The following is a 25,913-nucleotide window of genomic DNA, read 5'->3' on the forward strand; positions in this document are numbered from 1 at the left end:
TGCATTTGTTTTAAAATATTTTCCAGTTTCCTGCAGGGAAACCTGTAGTGAGGCTTTGCTCTACAGGGTAACCTTACCCACTTCTGGCTGCAGATGTTTTCATTTTCCAGAAGTTCCTTTTTTACTCCTTTTTACTGGTAAGGGATTTTACGTTGCAGCATGGCAGCGTGTTGTTACTGACTGACGTTCAGATGACGTCAGAACATCACCTTTCATTTTCAGAGTTCTTACAGAAGTAACAGAATGCAAATGAAAATTGCAACTTTTCAGGGTGGGAGTGCAGCATAGCAAGGTGTCTGTGGACTGTGTGTGATTCACTGGATTTGTAATATTATTTTCCCTTCTGATTTTGAACAGATGATTAAAAATCAAAATGCTCTAGTTTAAAAACAGCTATGTCTGATTTACTTTACAGAACTTATTTGCAAAATATTTTGAATTCTCCTAAGAGAAAGCAAAGGTTATTAGCATGCTGAAGCCTAAATATTGCTTCTTAATAAATTTGAATAAAATAGTATAAAAATGCAAGAATAACTTCCTCTCATTGACTTCTTATTTTCTTAGTTCTAGGGTAGTTTTTCTTATTTGTGTGAATAGCAGCAAAGTATGTTTTAATGTTCTGAGACTTGAATGTGCGTAGTTTCTTAGTTCATTTAGAAAAACAGTACAACTCTTCCAGCATTTCTCTAAAAGTACATTTCTCTACTAGCAAATCTTTGTGTGTATTTCACAAGTGACTTGTGTATCATGCCTCACAATGCCAATGGTTTTTAACAGGTGAGGTTTATTTAATGTAATTTTAAAACCTCACCTGTTGTCAGACAAATAAAACAAGTATACTCTTTTAATTCTCATGTATTTAATGGGAATTGAGGATAAATTCTCAGGTCGTTATGCAAAAATTAAAATATCAACTTTACTCTGTGTGGTTGATGTATGCACGCATTAGGTAGGACATAATGGTAGATGCAATAAATAATTTGGAGCTAAATTGGGAGGACACAGGATGCTTACCCATTTTAAGTCACATCTTGAGTCAACCAAAGAAACAGTGCTTAGGACGGAGAAATGTAATGGAAATTTGTAGACACATGATTTGGTCAGGGATAGGCAGGCTTTGACTTGTAAGATTTAGTCTGCGGTCCTTGTTCAATGGCTTGGAGATGCTGCAGGTATTTCAGCTTACACTGAAGTCATGTTCATTCAACAGAGGGCACTTCTGGCAGAGCAGAAGGGGAGAAGGTTCCAAGGAAACTCAGTCTTCTCCCATTGGAGGCTGACATGCTGAGAAGGAGAAAGATCTCCAATTGCTGCATCTTCTAGTCAATATTTTTGCTTTAGCAGAAGTAGTTCTAGATTTAGAATAGTTCTAGAAACATGATCTGATTAAACAGTTTAAGTTTCCATAGATGCCATTGTTTAAAACAACCAATATTGCTATTATGAGTTTGGGAGTGAGCATACATAGTGTATATTTTGTTTTTATATACTGTTTGATTTCTCTCTTTTTTGATGAAGAATTTTTTACATGGGTAATTGTTGAGCAGGATTGAATGCTGATCTCTGCTGGCATTGAATTTATAAGCAAACTGTACTCTAGGGATGATATTAAAAAAAGAAAATGACCTTGGAAATGATCTGGAGTAAAACCTGCTGGCCTTTGTGCAGGGGCCCAGACAAAATGGTGCTTCTGTCCTTTGAGAATTTCCTTCCACTGGCCTGTTCAGGTAGATACAGCCAGACAGAGCTGCAGAAGTAAACTAAATATTTATTATGTTCGTGGACATGTCTTACATGCTGTTCACTGTTCAAACTCTGCTTTGAATTTAGGCTTTTGTCTCTTGAATTATATCCCTGCAACCTTTGAATCATCCACAGATTATCTTTATAGATTGATTAATTCAAATTCATTACACAGAATTAGTGTTTACAGCTCTCTTGTAAAGTAGCACAATAGTGTTACTTCTGCTTGGCAGAATTTAGAGGCAGCAATGCTGAAATTCTGCTTTGGGTGCCCGAGCAGAAATGCCTCTTTGCCTGGTTTTCCCAAGAGGGTAGCATTTTGGTGGAGAGCTTTGCAGCACATTGGAGGGACATCCACGTGCAGCTGGTGAGGTCACAGGGTGTCTGGGAAGCACATCCAGAGTTTGACTTTTACAGACAGAAAAAAAGAGGAACAGTGTGACCTACCTGCTTGGTGTGGTGACCTCCTGAGAGTCACAGGAGGTGGCCAAAGGCCAGTGTCCCTCTGCCAGCTGGGTGCATTCCTCAGTTGCTGCTTGGATATTGCCATTTCCAGTGCTACTCCACTTTGGGAAAGCAAATGGGAATGGAGGTGACGGATTGTTCCTGAGGGTTTGCTGGAGGAGCCAAGCTGAGCACGAAGGCAGTGGAGTGATGCCACTGAAGGGGACAAGGGGACAGGTCCAGTGTCCCTGTTCCCCCTGTGTCACCACCTCCCTGAGCTCCTGTCCCTCCCTGACCTCTGCACATCAGCTAAACACCCTAACACATCAGAAAAAAAAAAGTGGCTTTTCCTCTGTTTCACTTTTCTGGGCCATGTTGCTATGTTCAATTGGCTTGTGGAAGTACACAGTCAACACCTGTGCTGAGAGAAACTAACTGCAAGAGGGAAAACACACATGAGAAAATAATGCCTAATTACTCCTACACCTACCACTTAACATCTTGTGCAGCTTGGGAGCCTAACTGATGGGTCTAGTACCAATCTTAGGTACGTTGTCCCTCTTTGTCTTCACTGTGAGAAGATGACATGTGGCTGTTCTGAGTTACAGCTTTTTCACCTGCTAAAAACTCATGTTAAATACTGAAATTGGTAGGTTCTAGTATAGGCCTCGAGAAAACATGCTTTATTTTAAAATTATTTCTTAATTGCAACATTCATGCTCATTTTAACCCTCAAGAGACTTACCTGTTCCTCCCATTTCCTCCAGGTCTAAAATAAAACTCTCACCTTCTGCTCTGAGCAAAGAACTTGAGAACAATGAACCCAGCTTTCCTGTTCCAGGATCCTGCACTTGCAGCTTTGGCATCATAGCCTGGCACAGAAGTCTTACTTGGAAATCTTAACGTGTTTTTGGAAGTCCATGAGAATATCAATAGAAGAATGTTTCATCCAGGATTCCTGGATGTTTGTTTTTACTGCCAAACTTGAAAATGCCATTGCTGCTTAGTGCAGTGGTAGAATTGTTATAATTCAAAATTCTAACCAAAGGGGATTTTTATTTCCAAAACAAGGAGATGGCTGAAGACATTTTGTCACTCTTTGCCACCCCGTTCCATCAGCTGGGGACTTTACTTCTTACACAGAAAAAATTTCAGCCTTCAGTTGTTCAAATCAACCAGGACTCTTAAGTGACAGAAACCAGGATTTTTTTTTATGGTAGATATTTATATTAGTACATAATGCTACTTGAGCAGCTTGTAAAAAAAAACAAAACAAAACAAAAAAACCCAAACAGATTTAGAATGTGCTTCTCAGCTTCAAACCGTACAAAGCATAATTTGTACTTTGATTTTTTTGAGATGTTTATCTGAAATGGAGTTAAAACAGTGCTCCTGAAAGTTTCCCCTTCAAAAAGCCCACTTGAGCGCTTGTGGCAGTATCCACTTTTGGTCATCTAAATTTAAAACAAGACTTTTGCTGAGAAGGTCAATGTAAGTACTTTCCTTTTGATCTTGCATCCTTGTGGGTGCCCGGGTAGTTGTGTAGGAAAAGTTTCCTGAATGAGTCAGTGCACTGAGTCATAGCATGAAGCCTGTAGTGCTGCAGACTAACTAATTGGTAACAGTCTCAAATGTAATTAAAGCACAGTTGTCAGCTCTGTGGTACTGACTGACATCCCACTGAAGTATTTTGGTTTTAGCAACTTGGATTAATTGTTCTTGGCTGTTCAAGTTTGTGTGGTGTTAAGATGGTTCTGTTGAATAGACCTGCCGTTGCCATTATATTTTACCATCCTCTCTGATTTTTATAGTACTTAGTTTGGGTTTTTCCTCTGCTAGGTCACATATTCAGTAATTATGCTTTTTACTGTGCCTGTGCATTTACAGATGTTTAGAGTCCTTTGAGGACCTTTTAAAGTTTCGGTCATTAAGAACTGTCCTATTAGTACTGATTAATGTTTTTCACTTTTCCTAAACTCTTTAAAGCATCATTCAAGGCTTTTTAAAAATCCAACTTAAAAATAAATATATGTTCTGTGTTGTCTTGCAGATTACATTTTCAATGTTGCTAGTTTTCACATCTGATGTTCATCTTGTGTTGTGCCCTGTTTTATAATAGTAAATGGCTTTTTTTTTTTTTTTTTTTTTTTTTTGTCCACGTGTGTGCCCACCATCCCCAGGTAATTAGCAGTGTTTTCCAGCAGCATTGGAGCATTTCTTTCTCCTGTTCTTCAGTTCCTTTGTGTGTTTCTTACCAGCATGCAGCTTGAGGCAAAGGGCTGTATGGGCACATGGGACAACAGGACATGTCTTGAAGCTGTCTCTTTCATTAAGGAAAATAGGACAACCTGAAAGCATTGGGAGGAGAGCAAAGTTTGATTTTTTTTTTTTTCATTTGCATTATTAGAGAAAACAAACCTTGCAGGCTTTGTGCAGGACTCCTGCTTGTTGCCACTGAGAGCGGAGGACTGCGAACGTGCATGGATGGTTGCAGCTGAGTTTATTTCTAAAAGCTACTGAGACAGTAAATTTGGACTGTAAGAAAGGTCTGTGCTACTTCTGTATGTGATGAATGCTGAAGCTGGGACAGTGAACAAACGCCTCTTTGGAGATGGAAGGAGGCGGAAGATTCTTTGATTATGTATTCTTTTTCTCTTGAACAGTTTTTCTTCCCTGAAGCTCTGTAGATCGAAGGACGCTGCTGAGTCACAAAAGCATCAGCGACACAGCACTGCTTCACTTCAGAGTGCCCCTGGCCAGGTGTCCAGTCCCTGGCATGGGGAAATTCCATGGCTGCAGGTGCTAATGGAAGCCTGCAAGAAGGGGAAGGGAGAGAAATTACTATTTTCTACCTGGTGGTACCGTCACCTGACAACAGTAATGGAAGGAGTTCCTCAGAAGGGGAAGGTTGGGAGTTGTATTTGTAGAATATCATTTGTGGGCACTCAGTTTGTGGTGATTGGGAGTGGGGCTGAGTATATAAAAAGGAAGTATTTAAATTTCTTTTACTTTAATGCTTTAATAGATTGCAGGTCTGCACAGTATGGGTTTAGTGTTGGTTAATTATTAGTGTACTCACTAGAATGCACTTGTAGACACACAGTTGGTGGTGATTGGGGCTGATCCCTCATTGATCCCTAATTGGCTCCAGCTGTGCAGCACAGGTGAATGCTATTGAAGGTGAGGAGCCATGGAGTGCCCAGGGGTGCTGCCCAATCCCACAGGGAGCAGAGGGCACACAGCTGCACTGCATCAACAGCAGGGCACAAAAGGGGCTGAAGGACAGGAGGAGCAGATGCTTGCAGCCTCCTGAAGAGGTGAGGTGTGACTGCATGGGCAGGTACTTGTGGCCTTCTGAAGAGGTAAGGTGTTATTTTTATGGATAGAAATTTTCTGAAATTGTCTGGTGTTGCTTTGTCTGGCTTGGAGCTTTCTGCTCTTGGATGGTGACACTGTGCATGGTGGCCCTCTGGGCTGTGCCATGTGCTGGGACAATCCTTGCCACGGTGTTTTTTCTAGTTTCATCTCTCTACAAAGTGTGTTCCGTGCTGCCCCTCTACTTGCGTTATTCATGGTTTCAATATTTGCATGAAAGGCACTTTTTTATTTGTTCTAACTTGATGCTTGATAATATCATCAAGTTCCCTGAGCTCTTTTATTTTGAGATAAGTGAATCATACCATCTGCTGCAGCTGTATAAAAACAATTTTAATAGTCCTCCACAGAAAACTGCTGGAGCCTTCGGGTGGTTTATTGGACCAGAGAGATGTGTCCTAAGGGAATGCTTTTCCACATTTCCTATTTTCTTGTCCTCATCTAAGCCTGGTTTCATATAAAGCAGCAGTGATGGAAGGTGTTCTGTTCTCTCCTGAAATGATCAGTTGGCTCTGAAATTTGTTCTTTGAATGTGATTTTATTGTTTCCCTGGACTGGAGGTTTCCCTCATACCAACTTTCTCCTAGGAGTGCAAGCCTTACTGATGCAGTTCTTTTCCAGCCTCTTTCCTTTCTAAAGGGTCTCCTCCTTCATGCATTTTTCCTTTGTTGTCTTTAGCTTGGTTTTATCTGGTTTTGTTCCTTTTCTAACACGTTTTTATGTTTCCCCAATTTAGTTTTTTTCTCTATCAAAGTGTTTATTATTTTGGTTTTGCATGTTATCCACATTTTAAAAACTAAATTTTGGAGTAGGTTTATGGCTGTAACTCTGTCATGTAGGTATTTTTTGTGTTTCATCAGTTGTGAAGAAGCTTAGATGTTTTGAATATGGTCGCCAAAATCATATTTGTCCTAGAGACTAGCAATAGAATTAGTTCTTGAAGAGCAAAATGCAGCATATTTCCAAGCATCTTTTTCAATTTGAAAGAAAGCAGTAAAGATGTAAAGCAAGTTCACCTGCCTTACAGTCACTGAGGAGAATAAAACTCTACTTGGGAGCATTCTGTTTCTAGGTAAAATCAGATAAGTGTAGCTGAAATAGATTTTTTTTTTCTTGCTCTGTGCAGGAGATTTGAGAGAAGATTTCTGTGGAAAGTTGTAGCTTGGCTTTTGAATTTAGTAATTTGGGAACTGTTGTCGTTTGTACGGTAGTACAAGCTACAGCAGTAGTTTTGGTGATAAAGTTGATTGCTTCATAAAATATTACTCATGTGATCCTTGTTAGCGAGTTAAAAGTGGTGGCAGTTTCCTATTTGTTCCCATCCCGTTTCTCACACCCCATTAGCACATACATTTTTTGGGTTTTAGGACTTCAGAATTCGCTGGGTTAAGCAGAATTTACTTGGCAGAATCAGTCTGTTCTGAGCTGGAGTACTGAAGATCAAGAAACGAGATTCCTCACCTGTTAATGGGGTTTTTGCATCTCAGTACAAGTGTCTGGAAAATCTCACCAGTACTGGGATTGTCATTTGCTATAGGTAGAGGAACTTTTCAGGAGTGTTTACTTACACTAATTAATAAACCATGATTTTTAATTGGGTGGGACAATGCTTTCTTCAGAACACCACCAAATTAATGCTGATGATCTACTTAGTAGAACACTTAAGTGTTCAGAGGTTGTGTTCTGTGTACATGGACATATTGTGTGTCACAGCCAGTGCTTTTGCCTTGCTGGGGACGATGGATTGCTTTTACAAATGTTGCACAAAATTTCTAGTGGGTTGGTTTGTTCTTCCAGGCAGGGAAGGAAAAAATAAATTAAAATCACTAAATGGTATCAGTAGCACCAGTCTCGGAAATATTTATTAGTCTTTTATCTGCTGCTAGAGAGAATAATTAGAGACTCAAGACTTCATTTCGGCAAAGGTTATAAAAAATTCTGTCTTGCTGACCTGTCTCTGAGTGGGCAAGGATAAGTGCTCAGAACCTGATGGAGCTGGCATTTGGAAAATCCAGAAGATAAATTTTAACGCCTACTAGGGCGTGAAACAGTTGAGGTACCAACTTTAGAATAGTTTCAAGGACTGTAATAGTTAAAATAATTTAACAAACAGTGCAGTAAGTACACTTGGAAACGTAGTCCTGTGTTTTTTATGGTTCTGTAAAGCATTTTCCTGTACAGTTTAGGAATGTCATACTTTTTGCTCAGCACATCAGGTTGCTGGTTTTCTAGTTGAGTAGTATATTAAAATACATACGTGCTGAAAGCAAAAGAGTGGAATACAAACAAGTTATCAAAAACAACGACACGATTTTTAAGCAAACATTAAAAGTTGCATAAAACAGTGATCATTACCATAAGCAGTGTGTACCCATACTGGTTTTTTGGGAACAGTAATGGTGCTGGGTTTTGCATTAAGGCATTAAACTTTTCCATACACTGGTTTTTAGGGTGATGACATACCTGTGGTATTTAGAGTAGACATTACTATTCTTGAGTGGTTCCAGTCATAGAAAGAAGGTGGAAGGCAGCTCACATGGGTCAGCAGCACCTGGTGTGTGCCCTCATTTGCGTGGTGTTTGTAGAGGCAGAGAGACTGGGTGCATCCCCCTGGATGAGGATGGTGTGTGCTCAAAACAGAAGAGTGCTCCCATCTTAAAGTAAGCTTAATAACATAAGAATTGATGTGAAGTTCAGTAGGAAAAAGTGTATCCCACTAAGATAAACTTTTAATCCTGTGTCCTGTTTGAGCTATTAAATGTCCAACATGGATTAGAGCACACTTGGTGGCTCAGGTTCTGCTTGTTGAAGAGATGATTTAAAACTGTAATTGCTTTTTAATTTTTCTTGTCTTGTGCAACTAACTTTTGGATGGAAGTACAGGGTAAAGCTAACAGTTACGAAACTCACAGGCCCATCTAGCTGTGCATGTTGATTCCAAGACAGCTAAATAAACACATTTAATTGCTTTGTGCTGAAGGAGATGGCTGCTTATCTGTATTGCATGGAATTGGTACTGTTATCTGCATGGTCTTCCCTACTCTGTCAGGTTCATTTGTTTGATCTTGAGTTAGATAACAGGTTTGTTTGAAAAGAACTCAATTCTGTGTGTGCAGATCACAAAGCAAGTGAGTTTTGTTAATGGTAATTCCTTTATTCTCTAATAAAGGATCATGGCATACAAGCATCACCATAAAAAACGAAGTAAAATAACTTGTTTGCAGGCCATAAATAACAGACAAAGGGGAGCAAGCAATACTGTATTTATACTCTTTCTTCTTGTGGTAAGAGCTGTCTTATTTTCTGTGTATTTGTAGGGATTTTTAAAGCAGTTTTTTGCAGTAGGGCGTTAAGTGTCATTGGGCCTGTTAGAACCAGCTGATTAAAATACTGCCTCTATCTAATCTGTGTAATTAGATGTAATTCTTGTTTCAGCCGCTGAGAGCTAACAGCTGTGAGCCAAAGCAGCTCCTCCTTGTGCAGCATGCTGCCACAGGCAGTGCTTTGGTGGCAGGCAGAGCATGTTATCAGAAAGTGAAGTTTGCTATGCTGCCTCTCCCCACCTCTTGGTTCATGATAGCATCTCTCCTGCCACGTGGAAATGCAGACAATTAATTCAACAGCTTCAGCCTAAAGTGTGATTTATGTTCTTCATCCACTTGTTTATTCTTTTTCTAACTCGCAGCTGAACATCTTGTTTTTTAAAAAAACTAAACCTCCACTCCAAAAATGTATGTGATTTGGTCATGCCATTGCATTCTGTGATTTCCACCATGGCATTCTGTATTTAAGTACACAGCTGGTGGAACTGAGAATGTTTTTGCCTTAAAATGGAAGTAAAGGGACCCTTGTTCAGATGGCAGATTGTGCATGCCTGTTCTGCCTTACATCAACACTTAAAAGATATTTTATTACTATAATTGCATCCTGCTAAGACTTCTTATGCCACTGTTGAACCACCTGGGCAGTTTCTACAAGAGGCTGGGAATTTGATTTTATGCTCTGAAGGGCCAGGTAATCAATAGATTGCTTCTTAATCAATAGATTCGATGAAAACTGCATAGTTCTACAAGGTTTTTGTGCTCAGTATTTTTGTCAGGGGTGAATGACAGGTTTTGTTTTGATTGCTGTATTAATGTAATAAAGGGTATAAAAGTACATTACAAGTCACGCTGTTCTCACTAGGAGTTTGAACTCGTGTTTGTGGTAGGAAATTAATCTGGTTTTAATTGCCTGTGAGCCTGAAGTATGTTCCTTTTTGTAAAGCTGATCTCACATAAATATAAATCAGTAACTGCCTGTTCTTTAATTATGTATTAGTGTATAGTATCTGCATGCTGGATGAGAATATGAGCATCTCTAGTTACAGTGTATTGGAGGTCATTAAATCTTCCCTGCTGGATGAAGTTTAGTGGCACTGCATTTCTAAATACTGAAAAATGAGCTGTGCTGCCACTTGTTTTAGTGTGACTGTGTTCAGCTACAGTTAGAGAGTTACTTTATTAGTAAGGTTATATGGTGTTTTTTACAATATAGTAAACAATTGCTGTAAAATATACTACAAAATTGCAAAAAAAAAAAAAAAAATTAAAGTCATTGTAAATTTTTTTGAGATTTTAATGTAAAATAAACTAAAGCCTTTGAAAATATTTTTGGTATTTCATAAATATATGGCTGAATTCTACCGTGGTGCAAAAATATTCTATGAATTTTTTGAACAGCGGGCTAATGCAGCCTGCATTCTTGGTAGCAGTGTCTCTTCTTCCCTTGCCGTTTTATATTTGATCTTGCCAAGGAAAAATATCCTTGTCTTTTTGGAATTCATACAATGACAAAGATGTAATTCCATGATGACGTTCTCATTGGAAGGGACTTCTGTTGCATACTTCAAAGAAAACGTGATGTACTTCACCTTGTTTGGGACTAATGTTTCCAAAAAGATGACGAGTCCCATTTCTGCAGGTCGAATGAAAACTGTCACCTTTGGATGGTGAAATTCAGAAGCCTTTTTTTAACATGTTAATGCACGAGCTACAGAACGAAAATGAGAGAGAATTTGCTGAGTTGGTTTCTGGAAAAACAGTTAATAAATGTACTTCATAAATGATAAAACCAAACTGGAGATTATTCCCAAATGTCTGCCTTTTGACTTTCTCTTAGAGAAGAATAATGTATTTGAAATTTATTTGAAAATCTGTTGAGGTTTTGTGTTTCATGGTTTTTTTGGGGTTTTTTTATAGCCATTACTTGATCAGTAGGGAATGTTAAGTGAAATAATATTACTAAGAGAAAACTGTTTAAAATGTTTGGATGAGTAGATTTTTTGATGTTGAGGGCAAATTACTCTTAACAGCAACTTTCACAGTATAATTGAATTGGTAACTTTGTACAACTTATGGTCTTGGATTTCCACTTTAGCCCAAGATGAACAGTAAAAATACGTAATTTTTCAAGGAGATTGTATTCTTCTGGAGAGGCCCGTGGGTGTTGCTTGGGTTTTTTGTGTGTTTGTGATTTTTTAATTGGTTTGGGTTTTATTTTATTCCTCTGTTACATTCAAAATGAATTGAGCATTGTTAGAAGAACTAATAATAATGATTAAAATAATAATAAAATTTGTTTTTATAATAATTATTTAGAATAAAGGTAATTTTTAGCTTTTGGCAGGAGAATATTTGTGAGGTTTCTACACACACAGGGTTTCAAGCATGCTGGTCTGCTCAGAGCTGTAAGCTGAGTCCAGCCATGAACTTCAGTTGACAGAAAAAAGACTCCATGTGTCTTTCAGAGGAAAAGTGATCCCACTGCCATTAGCCTCTTTCCAATGGATTGTTTGTTCCCATAATAAGATGTCCCAAAGCCCACACCGAGCTGCTGGATTGCTCTGTGTAACTGAGCTGCTCTAAGTGACTTTGCACTGGCACTGCAATCAATAGCTTTGGGGTGTTTTGGTTTGTAAGTGTTCATTTACCTAAGTTTTTAAAGAATTGCTTTTTATTTTATTTTTATTCATACATAAATATTTTGACAGTGACCTAAGGGGAATGGTTCAAAGTTCCTTTTGTGCCACGTTGTTATTTGCTGCACACAATGACCATCACAGCGTGTGCAGAAATAATTGTGACAACTTCAAATGAAAAATGATGCCTGAAATAGATTCTGTGTAAGGAGATTTGGAATGGTTTCCTTTTTATGTCTGACAAAATTATACCTTGAAAGTGCCTTTAAAATTATGGCACAAGAAAAATTTAGCTTTCTGTTGGTTATTACAATTTTCTGGACTTGTTCAGAACATGTATTAAGAAAAGACAGTCCTAATTTTTTTTTTCTTTTCTGGTATATTTGGCCATGATCTGTCCAAACTGCTCTGGGACATGTGGCTTCAAAAATGATGAGCTGCAGAACCAAGGTGTTCTGCATATAGCTCACATAATAATTTTAGCCTTGCATCTTTTGCTGTGCTTTGCAGAAACTGATAGTGCGATTTCTTAGAAAAAGCTCACAGTCCATGGAGGAAAGAACATGAAATGATGACTGATTTAGTGGGAAATAATGGATAGAATTATATGTAGAGCACAGGTAGTGCTGTAAGAAATGCAAAATGTACATGGTAATACGTGGTGTTTAGGAGAAAACATTTTCTTTAATGTAAAAATCTTGCCTCTTCAGTTGCTGTTTTCAGCGTATCTAAACAGCACTTTTAACAAGCTTGCCATGTCAGAGAGCTCCTGGGGATTATCCATGCTGACATCAGTTGATTCAGAGCCAACAGTTTGTGGAATCTTGATTGTAGGCTTGGGTTGTGCATGCCTTGGAGGTGGCATGGAGAAAGAGGGTAGGAGAAATGTAGTGTTTATTTTGTTGGTGAACAACTTCAGCAGCAAATGAGGTTCAAATCAGCTATTCGGGTGAAAATACAGAAACCTGACACTTTTGCCTTCTTTTAAAGTACCTTACTATGGAACAGGTTTTTTTCCTTTCATTCATTTTTTTTGTGAAAACACCTGCATTAGAGCCTTACATCCTCTGAGAATATACTTTCTGTTAATTAAGAAGCATTTTCTGTGGCAGGTGTGTGGTTTTGGTGGCGTGAGAATGCTTTCAATCACGTTGGTCCCAGAAACAGCTTGGCTGGCTTACATGTGTGTGGAGAATCACACTGTGGAAGGGCAGTGTCCACAGAGGAGCCCTGCAAGAATCCAATTTATTTGAGTAAAGCAAGAGAGTCCACTAGGCCATAACCCTGAGGGGTCTCTCTCAAGCTTTTGGGGGATGCAGCCTCTTTTCATCCTGAGCTCCTGCCTGCCTGCTGCCCTCCCCTTTCCCTGCTGCCTGAGGGGCTGGGCAGGTGCAGCCTTCCCAAACCACCCACCTGACATTGCCCCTTGAGCACCTGGCTTCCCCCCATCCGCATCCTGCATTGCACGAGCACCAGAACGAGCCTTCAGCCCAGCCTGGGCAGGGAAGTTAATATTGGCGGCGTTCAGTTCATCATATTCATGTTAAACCCATGTGCTTTTCCCCCAGAGCTCACAAGTTCAGTGTGCTGGCCCCTGCAGCCAAGCTGCTTGGCTTGGTGGCCATAAAGCCCTCCCAGCTGCTCTTCCAGGGCCCCCCTGTCCTTTCAGATGGAGGCACTGGGGAGGATGCTGACCTCCACTGTGGAACCCTCACCTTGCCACGTTAAGGCTGAGATAAGTTTTAGAGCTCTGTAGTGCTTGGCTGTCCAGCTCCTGCAGCCTGAATTAATTTTCATTGTGCAGCATATGATGCACATGTGCGCAGTTTAATGCTGGTGAAACGCATTCACATGGGTTTTTGGAGGTTGTGAATTAATTTGGACAAAATGGTTTTGTCTGCTTTTTCTTTGTTGATATAGAAATATAGAATATGTGTTGGGGTTTTTTTTCCAATCCTGTAAAAAGTGGAAAGAATGCCATTTTCAGAACAAATATGTTCTGCAAGTTTCTTGAAAATATACAAATTTTGTAATTGTATCATTACATGGTACTTAAAGTTATTGAACAGGACGATTTTAGTGTTTGTTGATAGGCATGTACTGAACAGAACTCTCTCTCTCTCTATATGTATATCATCTCCTTGTGCGTTACAAATACTAAAAAAGAAAATAATAATATTTTTCTGCTCCTAGAGTTGTCATGTAGGATGTTGCTGCATGCTGCAACATGGAAGGTTTTTTCTGAAAAAAATTTTTGCTTCTCTGTCCACTTGGACAATTATCTTAAAATTAAAACACTTGAATATCTCCATAGATTGCTGCTTTTTAAGGTGCATCAGAGTCAATTGAAAGCACTTTGATGATGTAATAAAGAAGTGGAATTAAAGAGAAACCTTAGCAATAAACAAATCCTTGTGCCTTTTGGCTGTATCCCAAAGAATGCCAGAATAGCTGTTAGAAAGGCCTGAATGAAATGTTGGTAACTCAATTTGGGTAAATATTAGGGATTTCTAAGTAACAGAACTTTTGTTCCTGTCTGCTGCCATATGGACCTGATGCGTTTTAGGGTGAAAAATCTTGGCTCATCCACTGAAGCTGAAATTGCTCTTGAAATTGGGAGAAAATAGGTTGAAGTTTGGATGTATTTTTCCTTATTCTTAGAAGGAAAAGATTATAGATTTCATCTATCCTTCTGATTAATTTTCCCTCTGTGTTTATCGAAACTATAGGTTCACTGAGGTTGGTCTTGACAAAGGCCAGCACTAAACATTAATTCTCAGTTTTGAACTTTGCAGAAGGAAAATAAAATCCTGTGGGACTGAGAAGAGATTGCTTTTTCTCACAGTGGACTTTAATATGTGCCCAAACAATAGTCTGTGTACTTTATTCAAGAAACACTGACAACAGTAACTATTTTTAAAAAGTCTCTATTCATACCTTTGCAGTGATTAGTTGTGAAAGATGTGGTAATAAAAGGATAAAGCAAATCAACTCTTTCTTGGAAAAAAAAAAATCACTGCTAGAAAAAGTTCCTATCGAATTTGTTGTCACTGCTCCCCACTTCAATTCAGCTTGTTCTGCCTAGTGTATATTAAATAGTTGATTGTCTTAAAATAGTAAGCTGTAGAAAACCCAAGGTGTTTGAACAAGAGGTCAGATGTCTTTTATTGCACTTAGAGTTGATATTTGGAAAATAAAGCAGAGTGGAAAATAAGTTGTGTTGTGACAATGAGCAATTTCTGTTGTGAATAACAAGGAAATTCAGACAGCGAGTTTAGAGAACATGACTCACCATAGGAACACCAGAAGAATGAAGTAGCAAAAAGCATCTTGCAATGTGTTGATTATTTTGTTTATATTGCTTTTCTGCTCTCAGGATTTTTTTTTTTTCCCCACAAAGAGATGGAATGGATACAAATAAAATAAGAATAAATACTTTGATACAGCCCAACAGTGGCTGGCAATGCAGTAATAAATATTTATTGTTAGCGTTAACAAACATCCTAGTATTTTGACCTTCTTTGCATTTTCAAGCAATCACTAGCTCTCATTTCAAGTATGAAAAATCTATTATTGTGAAAAATGTTGGCTCATCATCCCACAGAGAAAGATGAGTAAAAACAGAGAGGAGCACTGTGATCTAGCTTTGATTGGCTCAGAATACACAAGTTGATGGTGGCTTTAATATTACAGAAATACTACAGAACCTTCTCTCACCTTCACAAAAAGGAATGTAACCATTCCTTTTTGCGTGCTTACCTTTGTTAGACTCTTCAGTATAATAATAATAATTCTCCAAGAAAAAAAGATTGTTACTTTGGCATTTGCGTGAATGTCAATTGCATGAGTCTCCATTTTATTTTTCTTTCTGCAGGCAGCAGTTTCCAGGTGTTTCGTTTTCTTCTAGGGAGCTGAAAAGTTTGCAAGCATAGCTTGGATGCTGGCTAGCTGTTCTTCAGTTTTTCCTTTGTAGTTTGTTTTAAATAAATCAGTGTTCTGGTTGTGGGGTTTTTTTTCCCAGTCCTGTAAAAAGTGGAAAGAATGCCATTTTCAAAACAAATATGTTCTGCAAATTTCTTGAAAATATACTCATTTCATCATTGCTAAAACTGAAACTATGCTAATTTCATCATTGCTAAAACTGAAACTATGCTTATTTCATCACTGATACAAGTGAAACTACATTAATTTCATCATTGATACAACTGAAAATATACTTATTTTATCATTGATACAACTGAAACTGTGCTAATTTCATAATTGCTAACACTAAAAATATACTAATTTCATCATTGATACAACTGAAACTATACTGATTTCATCATTGCTAAAACTGAAAAGACACTAATTTCATAATTGTGGATCTTTGTAACTCTTCTGGAAGATGAAATGTGAATGGTGAGATGCTGGGGCTGTGTTCTCAGCTGTTGCAGCAGGGTTTGTGGCTGTATTTCCTTTCTCCCACAGCAAAGTTCAGTGATTCTGGTTTATCACTTGTGAAGCCCACTTTTGGGTGGAAGTCCTCCGTCACTGTTAAATGTTATATATGTTATATATGCTGTTGGTGTGGTGCTGGCTAAGGGTGTGATTCTTGCAAGCTAATTTTTCTTCTGCTCATATTTTCAACTTGGCATTCATGTTGTTTGATGGTTCTTATGGGCATTTAATTTGGGAGGAGTTCTGCAAAATGTTCTACCCACTATACTTGAATGGCTGCCAGTTCATGAAAGGTTTCTTTTAGGCAAGAAGGGGACAAATGCCACCATCAGGGAAACTACATTAATTTCATCATTGATACAACTGAAAATATACTTATTTTATCATTGATACAACTGAAACTGTGCTAATTTCATAATTGCTAACACTAAAAATATACTAATTTCATCATTGATACAACTGAAAATATACTTATTTTATCATTGATACAACTGAAACTGTGCTAATTTCATAATTGCTAACACTAAAAATATACTAATTTCATCATTGATACAACTGAAAATATACTTATTTTATCATTGATACAACTGAAACTGTGCTAATTTCATAATTGCTAACACTAAAAATATACTAATTTCATCATTGATACAACTGAAACTATACTGATTTCATCATTGCTAAAACTGAAAAGACACTAATTTCATAACTGTGGATCTTTGTAACTCTTCTGGAAGATGAAATGTGAATGGTGAGATGCTGGGGCTGTGTTCTCAGCTGTTGCAGCAGGGTTTGTGGCTGTATTTCCTTTCTCCCACAGCAAAGTTCAGTGATTCTGGTTTATCACTTGTGAAGCCCACTTTTGGGTGGAAGTCCTCCGTCACTGTTAAATGTTATATATGTTATATATGCTGTTGGTGTGGTGCTGGCTAAGGGTGTGATTCTTGCAAGCTAATTTTTCTTCTGCTCATATTTTCAACTTGGCATTCATGTTGTTTGATGGTTCTTATGGGCATTTAATTTGGGAGGAGTTCTGCAAAATGTTCTACCCACTATACTTGAATGGCTGCCAGTTCATGAAAGGTTTCTTTTAGGCAAGAAGGGGACAAATGCCACCATCAGTTTCAGAGGGGAGTAATTGTGGGGTTGTGTATTAAATCATTGGAGGAAGTGCAAAACAGGACTGGAGGAAGGAACAGCATTTTCTGGGAACGTTGTTTTCAGGCTGATTTATTTTTAATCATAGAACTTGGAGGTAAGATGTCATTACACTTGCTGAAGGCACCCAAGATGGTCACTGTCAATACGGATTTTTAATTTTTATTTAGTAGAAAAAGTGGATAAACAGGGCTGGGGATTGAATAATATAAATAGAATTAAATAATATAATCAAATAATTAATGGAATTAATAAAATCAAATAAATTAATAGAATTATTATGCGGTGCGAGGTCAGTTTTTGGGGAATGACAGCCTTTCTGTTTTTAGAAGAAATTAATTGTATGTATTGGAAGGAGCCATGGAAAATGCCTTATTTGTGCTTGTTTATCACAATGTGTTAATGATCTTCTGGTGTCCTGTAAGTGTGAGCAGGGTGAGAGAGTTGGTCTGGACAAAAAGGTGAATGGCAGGAGTTTGTCCCGTGGAATGGCGAGGGGAGAGGCTGCTCATGAGGCACTGATGCCCAGCACAGGAGGTGGTTTGGCATGCCCTGTGTCCTAACTCAGCATGTCTTAGGGGTTTTGTAAATTTGCCAAAGTCTTTTGGAGATGTTGTCCAGTATGTCAAAGTCCTCTTTCAGACAATGTCAGGAATGCAAAAGGAAGAAAAACCATTTTTTGAAAGAGCATCTGATGGACTGCTTGAAGTAGTTAAGGGAAAATGAAGTCATACATCTAAAGGATTACTTAAAAAAGAATATGAAGTCCTCGCCTTTAAAAAAAGAAAGAGGAGAGTGAAAAATACTGGAATTGTGAGCTTTTAAAAACAAGCATTATGATGTTTCAATTTATGTGTCACGCTTGAGTCTCAATTTTGTCTAAGTTCTGCAGTCTCATTTTGTTACACAGCAAAGGAAAAATAATCACAAAGGCTGTTACGTGTTGTGTAGTCAACTTTATTACATGTGGAACATAATCATTAGAGGAATTCCAGATCAGCCATAGAAAAACAAAATGCTTACAAGGTATTTATTGTGAGAGCTTTTCAGTACAGAGTCTTGTATACCAAAATGGTGAACTCCAGCTCTTTGTGTCTCTCTAACTGTAGTAAAGCTAGCTGTAAAATGACAGCTGTGAAATTTTAGTTTGCTGCTCTCTGTGTGTCATGGAAGAGCCAAATGCTTTCTAAAACCTACAGTCACAAACTGATTATGAAATTCCCAGGGGGACTCTGATGGGACTATCATAACTTAACAATGGAATGGTGAGTCACTGCAGGAGAAATTCATGTAATAATCTTTTCCAGTATTTATAGGAGCAGGAGGATAAAATGTCATTTAATTTCATTTGATTAAAAACTAGTAGGCGAGAGAGAAAGAGTGAGAAAAAAATGATGCCTCTTTTATTTCAGGCGTGAAAGATGGAAGGAGTATGTAAGAAGCATATTATGAAGCAGGATATTACAGTGATTAATTTCTAATGTAATCAATGCTCCAAAATGGTCATGTTAATGTCATAATTATTCTATTTGATAACTTAAGGTGTAGTTATTTTTTTCAGGTTCTAGATGCAGAGTGTAGCCTTTGAGTGGAACAGCTGGATTATGAGGGAGTGGATGTGGATTGAATTTGGTGCTTTCAGGTTAAACACCACATTTCAGAGAGGGGAATTCGGTGAATTGTGTTCATGGGCAGCAGGGGCTTGCATGGGTTCTTCACTGAAGCTTTCCAGTGCTGTCACAGCACTGGGAGTTTGTCATTGTGCCATGGCACAGCTACCCCATCCTCTCTCTACTCTGCCTTGCATTGCCAGTGTTTATTTTGGCTTTATTTTCAACATCTTCCGTGTGGTTCCTTAATAAGCAGCCTGTATAAAGGGCTTGTCAAGCTGAAAGTGTATCAAATTTAAAATGAGTGAAAGCAGAAGCAGCTATCTGTGAGGAAAGGTGAGACTGTTAAACAAAATAGAAGTGTTCTTGAATGAGCTAGAGCATCTTCAAAAATTCATCTGGAAGTAAAAATCTCAGTGTTACATATTGCTTCAAAAAGCAAAATTGTCTGGAGGTCTGGCCAAAAAGGTCCCTAATTTATTTATTTCATGTTCTGCTGTTCAAACAGATGGAACAAGGGACTTGGGTAGAAGTGGTGGTGAAAGAAGGATCCAGTGTGTTCAGTACTTTGCAGAGATGACCAAAGAAGAGTCAGATGTTTAGAAGACAAACAGCCGTGCAAGAAATAAACGAGTAGTTAAACATAGTAGTGGGAAAAGACTATTTTCTGGAGAGCCACCTTGCTAGGGACTTTAAGTGGAATAAGATTATTATTTCAAAGTATTTTATTTTAAATGTACAAGTAGCTCTTCTGACACTTCCTATCCCTTCCATGACTCTTCCTGCCAACGCTGTAGGTCTGCTTTCGAAAAGAAAATACTGATTTTTTTCAAAAATTTTCATCCTAGTTTTCTAGCTATGATAAAGAACAAGAGCATTTGTTTGTTGTTTTAAACAAAAACAACCAAACCCAACCATGAAGATGTGACTCATGCTGATTAAAGTTTTTTTTCCAAGAAGAATCATGATGTCGTTTAGGTTGGTTTTGATTGTAATGTGTTGCTGCAGAATAAGTGCAATCCTAAGTGACACTTGGGACTCCTGTGATTAAGTTTTTTGAGTGCATTTCTGAGTGGGTTAATCTTATGCAAAAAAATAAAAAGGTAATTTTAATTTTCTGTTGCTCCTCCACGTATTTCTAAAGGGATTTTCTACATGGATTTCCCTACAGAACTAGAATATAAAAGCTAGAGGTCTGTTTATTGCTTATGTACATGAGTTCTGGTAAGGATTAAATGGAAATAACTTGAATGGAAATCAAAGCATAACAGATATACCCTGGAAATTTTAGAAGTAATTTAGGAGGATTTGTATGTTTTCTGGAACTCATGTTCATTTTTGCAATTTTCTAAGCCAAATGCAGTGGGAAAAATTACATTTTTATATTAATAATTTTCATTGAAGGAAGATAATTTAAAAGTAGCTAATTAGTTTAATATCCCACTCAATAAGCCAGTGTTGGATTTTTATGTGTGTAGTAGAAGTAACAGTACAATGCAAAGAAAACCCAAAGTGATTGGAATCTTTAATAAGAAAGCTTCTGTCAATCTTACAGGTATGTGACAACTTCCAGAGAACGTGCTTGGAGTTTTTAGCATATGCAAGTATATTTAAAATCTGGCTAAATTCTTATGTTCACCTGTGTTGAAGAAACAACCACATTTTTTAGCGGTTTGAGTTTTGTGTTTATAAACTGGTTGCAAGGAGTATGCTTTTGGTTTTGTTATGGCAGGAGATAAATCAGAATGCTTCAATAGATTGTGTAGAATGGATGGTATGTCCCCTGTAACATGGTTTTGTCTTATAGTTACTGCTCACAAAAAAATTCTGGTCAGTGCTTTTTCTTCATATGAGTGATGCAATGTAGTATTGGGCGATCACCCAGCTAAATTTTGTTTTCTTCATTAACTTTGTAAAATATTGTAGGAAACTTCTGCTTCTAGAGCATAAGCTTAGGAAATGTCATAGTATAGCATGAAGAAATGGTGTTAAATAATGCAGCCTAAAGATCTTAAAAGATCATAAATTGTCCTTACTTTCAGCCACAGTGGAGTTATATTATTAGTCTTATAAGTATGTTATTTATTTTTGGGGGGGAATTTCTTATATAAGTCTTTACGTTTTAATACATTTGAAAAATGTTTCCGGAAAAATGTTTGGGTCTTCATTGCCTTTGAATTTCTGTTCTTGTCCAAAGGAGTTTGTGGTTGAATCTTAGCTCTTTCGGGAGTTTGATGGGAAAATTTCACTTAAAAGGTGCTTTTAGCCTTGGCCTGTGTAATTTGTGAGAATAAGTTTCGTTCATATTTATTTATATTTAATATGATTATGGCTGATAAATAGTCTTCAAAACCTGTTTCACATAAAAAATAATCTGAGAAGCAGGAAAAAACCTGCAGATATTAATATTGAAGTATATGGAGAATTTGTTTTTCAAGTTTAGCTAGAGTTTGCCTCAGTCAAGAGAGGTCAGTTCAGTCAGGTGAAAGAAAAGACTTAGGGCAATATCAAGGTGCAGAGAGAGTAAGTCACATTTCTACTTTGGTTTAGATATATTGTCACAAAACCAATAAAAATCCTTTTTTTTTTTTCTGTGCTGCATGTGTTCCCTAGACCGTAGAATTACAGACAGTTACTGAATTGGAAATTTGAAAAGAAAATACTTCCTAAGTGGAGTTGCAGTCCTGAGGGAAGAGCCAGTTATTTCTGTCCCCAGAAATAGTTCCTGCCTTGTCATCAGTCAGGTACCAGCCAGAGGAGGAAGGGGCATGGGGCAGCCTCTGGAAACACTGCTGCTCCTTTATAGGCAAAAGAAGGCTTAACACAGCATTGAGTTCCACTAATGGGGTTTTTTTTGATTTTGGAGGTGTTGGGTTTGGTGTTTTATTTGTTTGTTTGTGGGTGTTTAGTTTTCTTTTTTGTGTTTTGTTTTGGTGAAAGATAATTCTGACATAATTGCAATTCTGTACAAAATGCAAAAAACATTTCCAAAAAGGCAATAGTATATTTTCCCCTAGTACATGAGAGGGATTTTCAAACTAGGTTGTAAAGCAGCCATCAGTTTGTCAGTGCTCTGAGGTGAAGGTGTTTGTGTTTTCACTCCCCAGCGTTTCCTGGACATGACATTTGGAGCAGGAGGTCACACAGCAGCTCTCCTAGAGAGAGCCAGAGACATCACTGTGTATGCCCTGGACAGGGATCCCACGGCTCACAGCATGGCTCAGCAGCTTGCAGAAGCCTACCCGTGAGTTGTCTCCTCCTCTCTTATAAATATGGTTGGGATGAGGTTGGTGCTTGGGTATTTTATAAGTAATTTAACATATTTTTATAGTTTTAATGGCTTGTTGTGGAATAGTGTTCTGCGATGTGTGTACCCTGTTGAACAGGAGATGCAATTCAATTTGTTTGAGTCTTGGCATGTGTAAGCTAAATGTGTGTTTTGTAGTTTTAATTTTAAGCAGGCATGGAGTAGCTAATTTTATCTTTAAAAAGGGATTTTAAAAAGATTTGTGTGTTCTGCTTGCCTTGAGATGATTCTGATTGCAAAGTAGTACAAAAACGTGTCTTTGTGGTACATATTTCACAAAAATGATAGAATAATATGCTTTAAAATAATTAGGTCATTTAGCTATGGATTATGAATATTTTAATTTGAAAAACCCCAAAATAATTGTAATTCAGTATTGGGTTTGCTAAGTATTTTGCCACTGGCTTCAGAAACTACTGAACAATTTAATAAGCTACAATTTCTGTGTATAGCTTATGCTTCAATTTTCTTTTTAAATAAGAGTGCTGAATTTGCTAAATGAACAATTGCTAAGTGCAAATTTTCACATCTTTTTTAGTTATGCAAAGTTCTCATTCCTGTATTTAATTCAGGAGAGAACCCAGTCAGAACATCAGTGCATTGGTGCAAAAGTGTGCAATCTATGGAGCTGGATGTGAGCTTTTCAGAAAGTGACGTTTTCTGATCTGACCAAGAATACAAATACATAGATACAAAATTAAATAATGTGAAGCAGTCAAGACTTGAGAAATTTAGGTGAGGTAGTAAGGAGAGAATACTCACTGTCAGGTTGAAAACATTATTTCAAAAAGAGCTTTAACATGAAGAAAAGCAAATAGTTCCAGTGAGAAGAAATCTGGAAGAGGCAGATAAAAAACCACCTGGTTCTTGAGTCATGTTGCCCCACATAATAGAAGTTCTAGGGCAGCAGTTATGTTTAAGCAATGCAGAAGGTGTTCCTCAGATTTTCTAAGATAAAGGACTAAACTGTGCATTCCTTTCAAGTGTGTTTGACAGAGACCCAGTGGGAGAAATGTAAGCATGTGCCAGGACAGCACAGATTATTTTCCAGCCATCCTGCTCTCTAATTCCACTTACATCTCTAGTTCTCTTTGGGCTGAAGTGACACACAATGTATATTTACAAATTCGTGGAATGTCTCTCCTCTGTTATTTCTCCAGACAAAGCTCTTTTTGACAGAATGCTGTGGAGAGTATTGTCAAGGAAGGTCCATTTTCTTCTAAACTAAGCCTGCAAACATGTTTTACCAAATGTCATAGGAGTTGTAAAATCTTCTGTTCTTTGTGTCATGGAAAAAAAGAGTCTTTTAGAAACCTTCCCGCAAGGTAAACCAGCAATGAACAGTATAAGTTTATCTCAAAGTATCCTATGCAAACCTGGATGTGAAAAGTTCATTTTCCAGATTGATGAAGAGATTTTACAAGTGTTGGGTGCTCTTCTGCCAATAATTGACATCAGTCATTTTCTGCTTGCTTAGAAGAGATGAGCTTTGTATAGCAGCTGATGTAAATTATGATGTAAATTGTGATGTAAATTATGATGTAAATTATGACAAAGGAGGTCTCCTAGTTCTTATTTTTGATGCTGGTGTCTACCTTTATGAGTGCAAGTTATCCTTAGAATGAAGTGGATCCTTAAATAGCATGGTGGTGTTGGTGAAACCTCTTGATCATTGAGGGATGACTGGATGCTGCCTGGATATGCGTTGTAGGATACAGAGCGTAATCTTATTTGCTCTGGTGTTTTTCCCTCTTTTTCTGTCTTTTCTATTAGGAAGAACAGGTGAGTCCTTTTTCATAAGGTAAATATTACCTTTCCTTATAATAGTTTGTGTTAAAATCTATAGCAAAAGAATGTTCTGCATGTGCTAACTATAAATCTGCATTCCCTGGGAAGTCAGCTGCATAAACCATTGTCAAATTAAAAGGAGAAAGGAGGTAGAAGGATGTAATTTATAAACAGGTAAGGCCAGTGTTTGCTGACAAATTGGTTGAGTATAAGGGATTTATTTCTGAGATATGGAGCTTTTATAAATGGATTTTTTTCAGTAGTCATTAAAAGCTAGTTGGTCTAACATTATGGGATTTTATTGTCTATTCTCTGCACCATGTTAGAAACAAACCTTGCATCAGTGCAATTCCAATCCGGGCATCAGAAGCTTGGGGAGTTCATCCAGGTGACATCTGTATGTGGTCAGGTCTGTTCTCAGGTTAAAGAGTGGCCTGGCTCACCAGGGAGCCACAGGAATGGTTGTGCTACCTCAGAGATAGCAATGGCAGCGTGCAGCTGCAGTCTCAGAAGTGTGGGGCTGTCCCTCTGCGAGAGGCACAGCCCTGGATGCACCTCACTGACAAACTGCAACACAGGGCCGGAAACATCTTCCACTTTGCCTGCTCCAGGCTTTCCTCCACCTCCTCTGTTGGGCATTCCTGTTCAGGGAGAGCTTATTTGACTTGCTGAAGTGGCTCATGTGCTTTGGAGGCGACAGCACCCAGCTGGGGAAGGAAGAGGCTCTTGTGTAACCATCACCAGTAAAACCTGATTCCCACTGGCTGAAGCTGTGAATGCAATGGGCAAACTGCAAGCCATGCTTCAGCTGAGTTTTCTGTTGCCATTTTTTCCCTGCTCAAACCAGAAATGCTGCACGTGCTATTGGTTATTCTGGCTAGATGACAATAATCTCAGTGAAATCGTATCGTTCCCATTGTTACTCACTGTAAACTGGCTTGGTTTGTTGATGGCCATACACTAAAACACAAGTGCCACCTGGACATAAGGAAGAAGTTCTTTACACTGAGGGTGCACACCTGCTCCAGGTGACCCTGTCTTGGCAGGGCAGTAGGGCTGGGTGCTCTCCAGAGGTCCCTCCAAGCTCAGCATTTCTTGTGCTTCTGTGGAATATGCCCGAAGGTATTGTGGCAAGAGCAGATAAATATGGCTAAATTAAGGGGTTTCTCTATATTCAGAACTCATAAATTAAATCCTCCATGTATTTAACTGAAAGACAGCTGGAGTAATAAGTCACTGGAGGAAAAAAACCGAGGGAAAATACATTTGATGTTTGCACTTTAAATGTGTCACTATTTTTTGATAGCGATTTTGTCAGAGCTGAAATCTGAAGAGGGCAGAGGAATTCCAGCTGCAGCTTTCACATTCATTTAGTGTTGCTGCTTATTATTTTTATTTTTTAAAACATGTAGTGCTGCTTTAATAAGGCGAAAATGGGTCAGGGTCTGTTAGATATTCAGTGTGTGGGTGGGAATCCTTTGACGTGCTTTCTGGGGAAGCCACCAACTTGGGAATTGCTGCTGAGGATGCAGGAAAACGAGATAAAACTCAGGCAGTAGCACCAGATATTGAAAATAAACCCTTTCACGCCCACTGAAAGGAAGAGGCTGGAGAGGTGGCTGAAATCTGGCAATTAACCAACAGCATGGAAAATTTTTAATGTGAGAAACTCATGCAAAGCCAGTGAAGAGGGAAAAAAATGTGTGCTTTGTAGTTCTCTGAGCAGAATAAGGAATTGTGCCCCAAAAGTATGGATAAATAGTATAGAATTCCTCATACAATTTAAATGCCATTTTAAGGTCGTTTTAAAGTGATTTTGAGGTGTGAGGGTGCCTGTGGATTTTGCGTTCAGAATTGCACCAAGTTTGCAGAAAAAAAGGTGAAAGATAGCTGTGTATTGTATGCTCTAGGGAAAATAGGGGTTTTTCCCCAGTTGTAGAAAAAAACAGCTTTTTTTTTTTTTTAATTTTGATAAGCTATTTCTGTGTGCTTCTGCGTTGTAGCTGAGTATTATTTATTGGTGCTTTTCTTGCTGTATATTATTTTTATTTAGCTCTTAATTGTAGTTGTGTAAGGGATGCAACTAATTGCAGTC

The 25,913-nt window shown here is 38.1% G+C and overlaps 1 protein-coding gene across 2 annotated transcripts in view; it reads left to right on the forward strand.

Annotated features, from left to right (window-relative positions):
- Positions 1-25,913, forward strand: part of METTL15 (methyltransferase like 15) — a 76,360-nt gene that overhangs the window by 9,252 nt on the left and 41,195 nt on the right. For both annotated transcript variants that reach the window (XM_041485112.1, XM_041485103.1), the window contains exon 3: positions 21,831-21,967. In XM_041485112.1, the coding sequence (XP_041341046.1) occupies positions 21,831-21,967 (137 nt within the window). The remainder of the gene's footprint in view (positions 1-21,830; positions 21,968-25,913) is intronic.

Source organism: Pyrgilauda ruficollis, unplaced genomic scaffold (assembly GCF_017590135.1).
Source record: "Pyrgilauda ruficollis isolate IOZ18807 unplaced genomic scaffold, ASM1759013v1 scaffold118, whole genome shotgun sequence".
NCBI classification, from domain to species: domain Eukaryota; kingdom Metazoa; phylum Chordata; class Aves; order Passeriformes; family Passeridae; genus Pyrgilauda; species Pyrgilauda ruficollis.